Below are 13,027 nucleotides of genomic sequence, written 5' to 3' on the forward strand. Positions count from 1 at the left end.
ATCTCCTGTGTCACAAGCCTTCCCTTCCCACAACACACAAACCTGATCCATGGCAACACACCGTGGGACAGACAGAGTGCTGGAAAGCTAGCCCAAGCCCCGATGGTTTCAATGTGGAAGCAGATTCGTCCCGGACAGGAGTGCTTTGGGAATTCGCTGGGGCAGAGGCTTAAACCGACGCTTCTTCATCCTCGAACAAGGGAGAGAGGGAGGAGAAGAAGGAGGGAATGTAGGAGGGGGGGGGGGGGGGGGTGCGGCCGTGGACAGGGGAGAGATGTTCTTGCAAGATTAAGGGAGACTGATTGTTTGAAAGGGTCAGCCAGGAAAAGTTGCAATTGTGTATGCATATTAACAGGGGGAGAAGGAGAGAGAGAGAGAGAAAAGTTGCAGGACCCTGCGGGTGATTTAAATCCCTCTCTCTCACACACACACACACACGTCCCGGGAAGAGCTGCCTCGCACTTCGCTCATCTGACCAGGAATTCATTAAAAACCCAAAGCCCAGCGACAGAAGGAAAGAAAAAATAATCTTCAAACTGAGTATGGGGCGAGTAGAGGGATCCGATAACACTGGTTAGCACCATGGTTCTACAGAGGGCGATTTTCTGGACTGTGTTATTTCATGTAAGTTTCATTTGAAGTGGAACTGTGCGTATGTATGTTTGTATTCCTGGGTTCTGTTTTAAAAAACAAATATCATTCCTGGACATGTTTAAACCCTGTCATAATCGTGTATTTATACATTGATTTAAATGTGCTTGAATCGATACAGTCTGCCCAGGTCTCGACCTCGAGAGTTACTTTTGGAGTGCAATGAACTGATGTTATGTAGACAAGTATGGTTTATGTAGAAACACCTTTTTATGTACCTAGTTCCCCGTGTACATGTGTGTCTGAGACTGAGATTTCCGGCGTTACTGATACACTGTGCCATTTGACCGGCCAATAATGACAAACACCTGCCTCTCACGTTGTCCTGTCCTGATTTTAAAGGTTACAATCGATCATTAGGTAAACGCTGACCCTCTCCCCGCTTTAAACCAATCCCCCCGGTCACCTCCAGGAACCGAGTGGAGAGCGATTTCCAAACTCGGAAGAACTGATTCGCTCCAGGCTGCCCTAGTTAAACCCATTGACAGGACAGCACTCCCTCCCGACGCAGCCGTTTGAAACTGAGGGGTCATTGGGACACAGGTTCAAATTCACCGAGCAGCGGAGAGTGTGCATGTGTTGGTTGGTGCCGGAGTCCTCTCTCTTTCCAAGCGTGGTTGTCATTTTGGAGTATGAGGGGTTTTGTTTGAATCCACTTATCTCTTTCCCTCTCTTCCCTGCCCTGACCTGTATGAATATGTGCTTGGAAAAAGACTTTGCTCTTGTCTGCTGAGAAACTGTAGCCAAAAAAAGTGTTTAATTGACTCTCTCATTTCGATATGTGATGGTTCACATCCCTTTGTTGCTGTGTGAGCTTTCTGTGCATAATCATTAGCTCTGACATGCTTTGGCACATCCTATTGTTTTTGATAAATTCAGTTAATATATCGGGAATTGAAAGCTAGTATCGGTAATGGTGAGCATGACAAGATTCATGGATTGGTGTAAAAAACAACCTGATTCACCAACGTCCTTGAGGAGAGAAAAGCTGTCACCTTTAAGGGGTCTAAGTGTGACTCCAGACCAGCAGCGTTATCCTATGAACTGGCCAGGGAAAGCCACTCTGTTGTACCAACACTACAGAAAGGTTGTACCAGATGGATTGCAGTGGTTCAAGAAGGTGGCTCACTACCACCTTCTCGAGGGCATTTAGGGATGGTCAACAAATGCTGGCCTAGCCAGTGATGCCCACATTCCATATTTTATATGATCTACCACCTAAGAGATGGTCATGGTCACTATCACACTTGAGTTGGGACTGACTCTGAGACCATGTTATCTATTTTTCATGGCCCAGTGTCATAGGGAGCAGTGCCTGCAGCAACTAAGTAACCGTGGTGGCTAACCCTTGGAACAGCTTGGTTCATGTCATTTTTAAATGTTCTAGAAATGTTGCAATCCTTAGTCATATGTTAATATCCACACTGTAGGATTGATGATTGGAAGATCATGTTGGCAGCTTGTTCCAGTGTTCACAAGAACACAAGGAATAGAAGCAGGAGTAAGTCACCAGGCCCTTCAAGCCTGCCCCACCATTCAATACAATCATGGCTGATCTATGCCGGCCTCAGCTCCTTTTCTGTGCCATTTTCCCATAGCCTTCTATTCCTTGATCTATCAAATATTTATCCATCTCCACTTTAAGTTATTCTAATGATCCAGCCTCCACCCCCTTTGGAGTAGGGAATTCCAGAGATTCACCGCCTTCTGTCAGAAGGCATTTCCATGCACCTCAATATTTAATGACCAGTCCTTTATCCTGTAGCTATGTCCTCTTGTTTGAGACTCTTCCTCTGGTGAAAACATCTTACCATCTACCCTATCAAGCCCCCTCAGGATCCTTTATGTTTGAATAACATCACCGCTCACTCTTCTAAACTCCAAGGAATATAGACCCAGACTATTTAGCGTTATATAGATAGTAGGAATGTACCAGCGCAGAAGCTCCATTGCCTTATACCTGGCTGTTTCCAGAAATGTCTAATTGAACAAGAATATCCGTCCACCCACCTTGAACCTGCTGAAAGATCAGGCCCCATTACTTCCCTCCATGGGGATCTGCCAAATATCCATCACCCTCTGTGTCAAGTAATTAAAATGTGGAGATGCCGGCGTTGGACTGGAGTAAGCACAGTAAGAAGTCTCACAACACCAGGTTAAAGTCCAACAGGTTTATTTGGTAGCAAATACCATAAGCTTTCGGAGCAATGCTCCTTCGTCAGATGGAATGGTCTCTGTTCTCATACCAGAATTTGATTTCTGTGTCTGTGCCCTGTTTGAGAACAGAGACCACTCCATCTGACGAAGGTGCATTGCTCCGAAAGCTTATGGTATTTGCTACCAAATAAACCTGTTGGACTTTAACCTGGTGTTGTGAGACTTCTTACTCAAGTAATTAAATCCAAAGTGTTTTTATGTCTATTAGTTTGTTGTATCGATATCTAGAAAATCATTTGCTTTAAAAGCAGCCATCTGCTGAAAAGAAAAGCAAAAACTCTTGAAACATATAACATCTGAAAGGAGAAAAGAACAACAATAAAAACTCGAAGTTTTAAGCTCGTAACATAGTCCAAGTGTTCCATCGGAGATGAATTATCAGACAAAAAAAACGGAGCTGTAAAAAAGGAGACACTGGGGCCTTGATCAAAGAGGTAGATTTTGCAGAAGGAGAAGGAGGTGGAGAGGTTCAGAGACCGGATTCCAGACTCTAAGGTCAACATAGAAACATAGAAACTAGAAGCAGGAGTAGGCCATTTATTTTGATCATGGCTGATGACTGAATTTAGTAGTATCACACTATTCATAATTGGCCCATAGTCTTGAATAACATTGAAGGCTATGGGCCAAGTGCTGGCAAGTGGGACTGGGTGGGCAGGTCAGGGCCTTTCATGCATCGGTGCAGACTCGATGGGCTGAAGGGCCTCTTCTGCACTGCGATATTCTGTGATTCTGTGATTCAATACCCTGGTCCGCCCCTCCCCCAACCCGCGCCCCTTCCCCCATAGCCATTGATCCCTTTAGCCCTCAAGGGCTATATCTAATTTCTTATTGAAATCAGACAGGTGAAGGCACAGGAAAGGAATTGGAGGATATCAAAGAAGCCAGGCTGGGGGATTCTCCGGAGATGGCTACAGAGATGGGCAGCGGCGTGGCCAAGGAGGGATTTGTACCCAAGATTGAGAATTTTAAAATCTGGACGGGAAGCCAATGTATGTGGGCGAGCACAAGGGTGTTGGGAGAATGGGAGAGTCAACTAACTATCTTAAAGGAGTTGGCGCCGAATTAAAATTAATCTCTGGACTTTTCAAAATAGCAAAGGGATTGCCATTTGTGCTTGCCATTTATTAATTCATCATGATCAGTCATTTCTACTGTAAAATAAATGTTTAATTTGCAGACCAGAAGCAGAAATAGAAGCAAACTGAAAGGCTGATGTATATTCCAATAATCTTACTTATTTGTCGGTTTATCTCGTTACATCAACTCCAATGTTGATCTGAGATTAAGCATCTGAAACTGTCCTGTGCAACATAGTAAGGAGTCTAACAACACCAGGTTAAAGTCCAACCTGGTGTTTAACCTAGTGTTGTTAGACTCCTTACTGTGTTTACCCCAGTCCAACGCCGGCATCCCCACATCTGTGCAACATTAACAGCGCTCAAATTGAGTCGAGTTCCTTCATGTGTTGTTTTAATGAAAGTATTCGAGTTATTTTAAAGTGGTTAATTCTTTTAAAAAATCAAGAGTCAAGGGGATTTCATGCAGAACTTTTAATCCAACCATGAATAACATTGCGCAACGTGAGATCTACCTGGAAAGGCTGCCCAGTTTCCGGCTGGCCTTTACCTTTTTCGCCAATTTGATACAAAACGGACTTAATCATAGCGAGAGCTCTTGGTGAAATTGCTTTTCCAGCAGGAATTTTACCCTCAAAGTCTTCGTTTAAGGGCAAAAAAAAAGAATTTGCCCAGGTTTAATTGGCAAATGATTGGAACTTCAGTACAGCTTAGAAAGGTAAAAGAAATGAGCAAATATTGAGCACTTTGGATTAAAATTAAACCCATATTTTAAGTGCAAGTTAACTGGTTTAATCTAATTATTCGCGTTTATTGCAGATGACTACATTTGATTGCTGTCAAAATGTTTCATTGGATTGTAAAAGGGCTGGTATATTTTTTGACATTGGTTAAAGCTGTTTAATGAATGAATTTCAGATTGCCTTTCACTGGCGGTGAAGTCGGCAATGAAACAGCCACCCTCAGCTCAGCGGAATTTGAAATCTCTTCTGAGCGCTAACTGGGTGCAATGCTCCTGCTTTCTGCTTTATTTATGAGGAAGAAATTGTGCCTAATCGCATTTGTCAGAAACATTTTCGAAGCGCTTCTCGCTTTGGAGTGTAGTGGCTGCTTTGTGTAGCATCCATTTTGCCCATGATGAGACCCCTTCAAATATGGTTGACACAGATACTGGATAATCTTTTTTTTTGGTAGCATTAGTTGAGGAAGGAATGTTTCCCAGCACATTCCCTAGTCTTTGTGTAGTGCTGAGTGATCTCTAACATACGTCCGAACAGACTTGGGTTTTAACATCCCGTCTGATGAGGGTAAAGTGTCTAACCTGCATTCCTCTCTCGTCCTGAGTTGTCCTTTGAGAGTTAGCCATGTGGTATGGAATTAGAGTCGAACGTAGGGTGACTCGGACTTTCAAGAACAGCATAAAGTAGTTAGGTATTTAGAAAAATCTGGGAACTTTTATGGGCCTTTTATTCGGTGCCAAATTTGTTTCATAACTTGCCATGGTGGAACCTAACCTCATCACTTTCCAATGGAAGTTTAGTTCAAAATCACGAGGCTTCTGTGCCCTTTAGAAAAAGCCTCAATAAGAAACAGACAACCTAGATTAATGAGAGATAAAAAAAAACAGAAAGTTCTGCAAACGCACAGCAGGTTTGGGAGCACTGGTAAAGAAAGAAAAGCAGAGTTACGTTTCAGATCTGTGACTTTACTCCAGTTTAATAAGAATATAATCCTACCTGAAAACAATGACTTTTTTCAGAACATTGCAGCGTTAAAACCAATTAAAATAGCTGAAAAAATGTTGAATCTTTACATCTTGCATTAATTTGGACAATTACAAGAATACAAATGTCAAGGGAAACAACAATGTGATACTGTATAAGAAGAGTGTTGGTTGATTGGCAAGTGGACACTGATAGGTAGAAGTGTTGCCATGGAGAATGTACCAGTTGACGGTGATTGAAAGTTAACTGCCAAGTATTGTTTTAAATTTAAACCAGGTAGCTTGACTTGATTGGTCAGGGCATTGTCCTGGGAAATGAACCAGTAATTAGCTAGCACTATGTTATGGCCATGTAAACACACTACCTTTGCAAGAATTAGTATTCATCGAGCCTATGAACTCAGCAACCCGTGCAGTTGAGTTCAGCTTTAACGACAGCATGTATGCCCAAATAGATGGTGTTACCATGGGATGCCCTCTAGGTCCATCTCCTGCAAGCATCTTTTTTGGTTTCAATGAGAAGTGTGTCTTCGATGTAATGACACCGAACCTCCTACTCTTGCATATCTCCAACATGTGGATGATATTTTTGCTGTACTTAAATCCATAGCAGCATGTAATAATTTCCTTTCAAGTCTTAATGAGCTCCATCCTGTCCACCCTAAATTCACATTTGAAATGAAGCAGTCAGATAAACTCGCCTTCCTAAACGAGAAGTTTGCCAGGAGATTCTTCACTGCCGTCTATCGCAAACCAATATTCACTGATCAATATACACATTGGATTTGTACAGTTCCACATGCTATAAGATTGGCCTTATTGGCTACCTCATAAATAGGGATTGAACCATTGGCTTACCATGCAAGCTTGATGCTGAAATAAGGTGCAACAAAGCCATCCTGCAGGATAATGGCGACCAAATCATTGATCAATGTATATTGCACAATCTCATGAATGAGCCTAAGGCTGTCACTTTCTGCTCTGAAAAGTGTCCAATCTCCCTCAAATTACTCTGGAAGGGCAAGGTATCTCCAAAATTTGAGCAACAGGTGAAGCTCACTATTTCACACTGTTACTATGTAGTAGCAACACGAGTGGTATTCACCACTAACAGGATGCTGCCATTGGGCCAAAAGATGTTTTGCTACAGACAAATGAGTAATGTGGTAAATGAATTTCAGAGCTAGCGTGATGCAAGGTATGTAGGTCGCACGTCCCAGAGACTGGCAGATCACATCAAAAAACATGTCCCATCCGCTGTTCGCAACAGGCAAGGTACAAACCATACCCAACCAACAAATGCTGGCAAAACTCACAACACAATGTTCAACCTTAGATGCAATTGCATGATTGGACAACATTTGCTTAATAATCCTCAGTGTGCTGAAAATTACACTGACAACCAAAAATAGGAAGGCAGGTTATTATTTGCACAGGTGTAAATTGAGAGAGGTGGATACTCAGCGAAACCTTGGTGTCCTCATGCATTAGTTGCTGAAAGTAAGCACATAGTACAGCAGGCAGTAAAGAGTATATTGACCTTCATAGCAAGAGGATTTGAGTATAGGAATAGGGAAGTTTCATTGCAATTGTGTAGGGTGTTGCTGAGGCCATACCTGGATTATTGTGTGCAGTTTTGGTACCCTTATCTGAGGAAGGATGTGTTTGCTAAAGGGGGAGTGCAGCAAATGTTTACTAGACTGATTCCTGGGACGGTAGGTCTGTCATATGAGGAGAGGCTAGGTCAGTTAGGACTGTATTCATTGGAGTTTAGAAGAGTGAGAGGGGCTCTCATAGAAACTTATAAAATTCTAACAGGGTTAGACAGGGTAGATTCAGAAAGAATGTTCCCAATGGTGGGGGAGTCCAGAACCAGGGGTCATAGTTTGAAGATAAGGGGTAAACCTTTTAGGACTGAGAAATTTCTTCCCCAGAGCCTGGTAATCTGTGGAATTCATTACCACAGAAAGTTGTTGTTGAGCCCAAAACATTGTGTGATTTCAAGGAGAAATTAGATATAGCTCTTGAGGCTAAAGGGATCAAGGGATTTGGGGGGAAGGCAGGATCAGGATATTGAATTTGATGATCAGCCATGATCAAAATGAATGGTGGAGCAGGCTCGAAGGGCTGAATGGCCTACTCCTGCTTCTATTGTCTATGTTTCTATGCCCGGATGGAATGCATCCTAGGGTACTGAAAGAAATGGCAGAAGTAATAGCGGATGCGTTGGTTGTAACTTATCAAAATTTGCTGGACTCTGGGGAAGTGCCGGCTGATTGGAAAACAGCTAATGTGACGCCACTGTTTAAAAAAGGAGGTAGACAAAAGGCGGGTAACTACAGGCCGGTTAGCTTAACGTCCGTAGTTGGGAAATTGCTGGAATCCATCATTAAAGAAGAAATAGCAGGACACCTGGAAAAAAATGATTTGATCAAGCAGATGCAGCATGGATTCATGAAGGGAAAGTCGTGTTTGACGAATTTACTGGATTTTTATGAAGACGTAATGAGTGCAGTTGACAGAGGGGAACCGGTGGATGTGGTGTTTTTGGATTTCCAGAAGGCGTTCGATAAGGTACAGGAAGCAGAGAGTTAGAATAAATGGGTGCTTTTCTAGTTGGCAGTTGGTGACGAGCGGCGTGCCGCAGGGATCGGTGCTGGGGCCTCAACTGTTTACCATATACATAGACGATCTGGAGGAGGGGACCGAGTGTAGGGATGATACAAAGATGAGTAGGAAAGTGAATTGCGTGGAGGATGCGGAAAGTCTGCAGAGAGATTTGGATAGGCTAAGTGAGTGGGCGAGGATCTGGCAGATGGAGTATAACGTTGACAAGTGTGAGGTTATCCACTTTGGGAGGAATAATAGTAAAATGGACTATTATTTAAATGGTGAAAAATTACAACATGCTACTGTGCAGAGGGACCTGGGGGTCCTTGTGCATGAATCACAAAAACTCAGTTTGCAGGTGCAGCAGGTGATCAAGAAGGCAAATGAAATGTTGGCCTTTATCGCGAAGGGGATGGAGTATAAAAGCAGGGAGGTCCTGCTGCAATTGTACAAGATACTGGTGAGGCCGCAACTAGAGTACTGTGTGCAATATTGGTCCCCTTATTTGCGGAAGGATGTATTGGCCTTGGAGGGAGTACAGAGAAAGTTCACCAGGTTGATACCGGAGATGAGGGGGTTAGCTTATGAGGAGAGATTGAGTAGATTGGGCCTGTACTCGTTGGAGTTTAGAAGGCTGAGGGGAGATCTTATAGAGACATATAAGGTAATGAAGAGGCTAGACAGGGTAGCAGCAGAGAGATTCTTTCCACTTAGAAAGGAAACAAGAACTAGAGGACACAGCCTCAAAATAAGGTGGAATCAGTTTAGGACAGAGTTGAGGAGGAACTTCTTCTCTCAGAGGGTAGGGAATCTCTGGAATTCTCTGCCCATTGAAGCAGTGGAGGCTACCTCGTTAAATATGTTTAAGTCACAGGTAGATAGATTTCTGATCAATAAGGGAATTAAGGGTTATGGGGAGCAGGCGGGTAAGTGGAACTAAACCACTATCAGATCAGCCATGATCTTATTGAATGGCGGGGCAGGCTCGAGGGGCTAGATGGCCTACTCCTGGTCCTATTTCTTATGTTCTTATGTTAACCAAGTTAATATTGTCAATTGGGCATTGCAATGTGGCACATTTGTGTGCACTGGAAAAGCTACATACATTGGCACAGACCAATAAGAAGCTGCTAAGTATGTAATCAAGAGAACACTTCAGATATAAGCTGGAATTTTACTGCCCCGCCCGCCACAGGAATTGGAGACAGCGAGGGGCGGACAATGGGAAGTTCCATTGACCTCAGGCAGGGTTTTACAGTTTGAGGACATGCGAGGCCATAAAATCCCGCCCACAGTATGAAATTGATGGTTCTCGCCATCAGGAACAAATGCAGGTTGGGAACCCATACATACAACACCAAGACTCAGAGGGAATGTTTTGAGCAGTTGGCCAGTTAAATGGCTGACCCTGGCAGCCCATCCATTAACGACATAAGATGGGCTCTCAAGGCTGGAGGAGCAATAGGAAGCCCTCCAGCACTGACACCATAGGCTGCTGCAGGGTCAGAGGTGGGAGCTGCTAACTTAGCTAGGTGAAGATCAAGATGGAGGTACCCTTTGAAAATTTTATACTAAAAGCTTTATAAAATAGAAAGAGATCACAGGCTGTTATCATGGGGGTGAGCTCCTCCACAGGGCAGCGTGTGGTTACAGATGTGACCATCTTTCAATTGCAGTCCTGCGTATTGGTGGCAGACATTAAAATGGAATGCCTATCCGCCCAATCCGCAGCTGGGAGGCGGACTCCTTTCATCAGCCAAGATTTGGCCTAAGTGGGGGGGGTTGACTATCAACTACAAAATTCCAGTTGACATCTGTAAATAGCTGATCCGCACCCTCAAGGGCTGCAGGAACCAGCTGTCTCAAAGATAGCTGAACAGGTCTTTTGCCTCTTCATTTAAAAGCACATTGGCTGATAGAAGCCCATGATTGGCTTATGGGACATTTAACATTGAAATATTTTCTCCACAATTCCGCAACATACCATTCTTGCTGCCCATTTTTATTAAAACATTAAGGAAGGAAAATAAACCAGCATGTTTCATCGATTTATATTGGGTTTTGGTGCAACCACTTAAGTATGCAAATTGGTAAGACTGAGATAATGCTGCTCATATTGTAGCAAAAAAAACTAACTTGTATTCATTAAAAAAAGCCCAGGATGCTTCATTCTGGTAAAATCAGTTGACAATTGATTACCTGGTGACCAAAAGGATTTGAATGTGTACCTTCATCACATATTTTAAGAAGGTTCACTGCCAACTTCTCAAATGGCATCGAGGGATAGGCAATAAATGTGGTCCCATATCTAGAGAATGGACAAAATATTCTTGCGATTGAGTCAAAGATTATGGGTTCAAATTTGGTTTCAGTGACTTGAAATCCTCACAACACAAAAGGCTTAAAACAAAGATTGAAATTATAATCAGCTATATATAACTAGGAAGGCACAGTGGTATAATGGTTAGCACTGCTGCCTCACAGTGCCAGGGATCCGGGTTCAATTCCAGCCTTGAGTCACTGTCTGTGTGGAGTTTGTACGTTCTCCCTGTGTCTGTGTGGGTTTCTTTTGGAAGCTCAGGTTTACTCCCACTGTCCAAAGATGTGCAGGTCAGGTGAATTGGCCATGCTAAATTGTCCCTTAGTGTCCCAAGATGTGTAGGTTAGGGGGATTAGTGGGGTAACACATGAGGCTATGTGGATAGGGCCTCAGTGGGATGTTCTGTTGGAGAGTTGGTGCAGACTCGATGGGCCGAATGACCTCCTTCTGCACTGTAGGGATTCTGTGGAAACATTGAACAGCACTGTCAGCAGTTTCATGATGTGCAACCTCAGGGAAATTTGCTTTCAATAGAACGAAAAGCATTAAAGAACATACATGCAAACTAACATTGGAAGTAAGACAGACACATCCTGTACTTCCTACGGAGAACCAAATAATTTTGGCAATGGGATCATGAATCACATTTTGAAAGCACATCTCCAAAGCCCTTTTAGCTGAAGATGGTCAATGAACTATGAAACAAATAAAGCAACGAAGATAGTCTGGTTTTGTTCTCTGCATAATTCAGTTATATGTTTAAATGTGACTTTTCTGTCACATAGTTTTGGACCCTCCTTTTTCTCCCCTCACTGGAAATGGTGCTCCAGATGATGGTGGCGGTAGTGATAGTGGTGTTCATGGTGGTGAGGGAGATGGTCATGGTGCTGGAGGTGATGGAGATAGTGAAGGTGGTGGGATAATATGGGAATTGGAGGTGGGATGCTGATGGAGATGCTGGAGATAGTGATGGAAGTATCGATATCGAGGTGATACAGGAGGCAGTGGAATTTTTTTTGGTGAAGATTGTGGTGCAGGTTTTTATAGTAGAAATGGTGTGGGCGGTATGTTGGCACAGTGGTTAGTACTGTTGCCTCACAGCGTCAGGGACCCAGGTTCGATTCCCAGATTGGGTCACTGTCTGTGTGGAGTTTGCACGTTCTTCCCATGTCTGCGTGGGTTTCCTCCGGTACTCTGGTTTCCTCCCACAGTCTGAAACACGTGCTGGTTAGGTGCATTGTATGGCAACTGTATGGCAACTGGAGTATGGCAACTAGAGAAATTTCACATTAACTTGCAGTATTAATGTAAGCCTTAGTTGTGGCTAATAAAAAAACTTAGGTGGTGGTTAGGTTTTTGCTGGTGAAGAAGGTAGTGGTGGGAGTGCAGATGGTGGTGGTGATACAGCGATGAAGATGATAGTGGGAGTGGTGATAATGTTGGTCGTGTTTGTGGAGGATGGTGGTGCACATGATGGAAATGATTGTGCGGGTGTAGGAGATGTCGGTGAAGATAATAATGGAGATACCCAAGAATTTGGTGGATATGATAGTAGAGGTGGTAGTGAAAGTGTCAGAGATGCTGGCCGGAGATTGTAATAATAGTGGTAGAGATATTGGGAATTTGGTAGTGTTTTGCCCAGAGATTTACCTTCAATATTAGGAGACAGGCAGTATCATGGACAATTGGGTGTCCTCCCATAATGAGAATCATATCCAACCTGAAGCCTGAAAAAATGAATATGATCAAATAATCTGGTCCTCTTTAACCGAGGCAGCTCAGTCCTATCTGCACTTTTATTGCTTAACTGTTGGTGGTTCCTGTTTATGTTTTGTTGCCCTCAAAAGGAATTGTTCTTGTTGCAGTTGCCTTAGTGGTGAATAAATCCCAAATAATAACATCCAGATCTATTATTACCAGGAACATGAGAAATATGCAGAATGATGGGAACAAATTTAAACTTTATATGTGGCCCAGAGGCACCATGGTAAACAGCAACTTGACTCAAAAGGCCAAAATTTAGAAACCTTTGATCTAAGGTATGTCTCCCATCTAAACAAAAGGGGAAACTCACAGTCCCTTGCCAATAGACCTATAATTGACCACTTAGTGAAACTGCAGTCATGTGCAGTGCCTCATCCCTTGAACGTCCTTCTTTCTGACATTGAACAATCATGGGTATAATTCCCAGTGTTTGGTGGGGAATTTCATCCATGGGCATCATCTTTCAGAAAATTGTCTGCGTATGATTACAGTGCTTTGCCCAAGCAATGTAGTTGAGATTGGCAAGTTAGCTTAGGGAAAAATCATAAACAGAAAGATGCATTCCTGTCATCCCTTGTCACAGTAAAATGGAGTGAGTGCCTTGTGTTCTGTCGTTCAGTTACATAACTGGCATAAATGTATAATAATGCCACTGTTCTCTGC

At 43.2% G+C, this 13,027-nt stretch overlaps 1 protein-coding gene across 1 annotated transcript in view; it reads left to right on the forward strand.

The window, feature by feature from the left end:
* The first annotated feature begins 485 nt into the window (after positions 1–485).
* Positions 486–13,027, forward strand: part of LOC144496069 (corticotropin-releasing factor receptor 2-like) — a 254,440-nt gene continuing 241,898 nt past the window's right edge. The window contains exon 1 of the mRNA XM_078217024.1: positions 486–624. Within this exon, the coding sequence (XP_078073150.1) occupies positions 583–624 (42 nt within the window). The 5' untranslated portion in view covers positions 486–582. The remainder of the gene's footprint in view (positions 625–13,027) is intronic.

The sequence above is a fragment of the Mustelus asterias genome, chromosome 7, assembly GCF_964213995.1.
Source record: "Mustelus asterias chromosome 7, sMusAst1.hap1.1, whole genome shotgun sequence".
Taxonomy (NCBI): domain Eukaryota; kingdom Metazoa; phylum Chordata; class Chondrichthyes; order Carcharhiniformes; family Triakidae; genus Mustelus; species Mustelus asterias.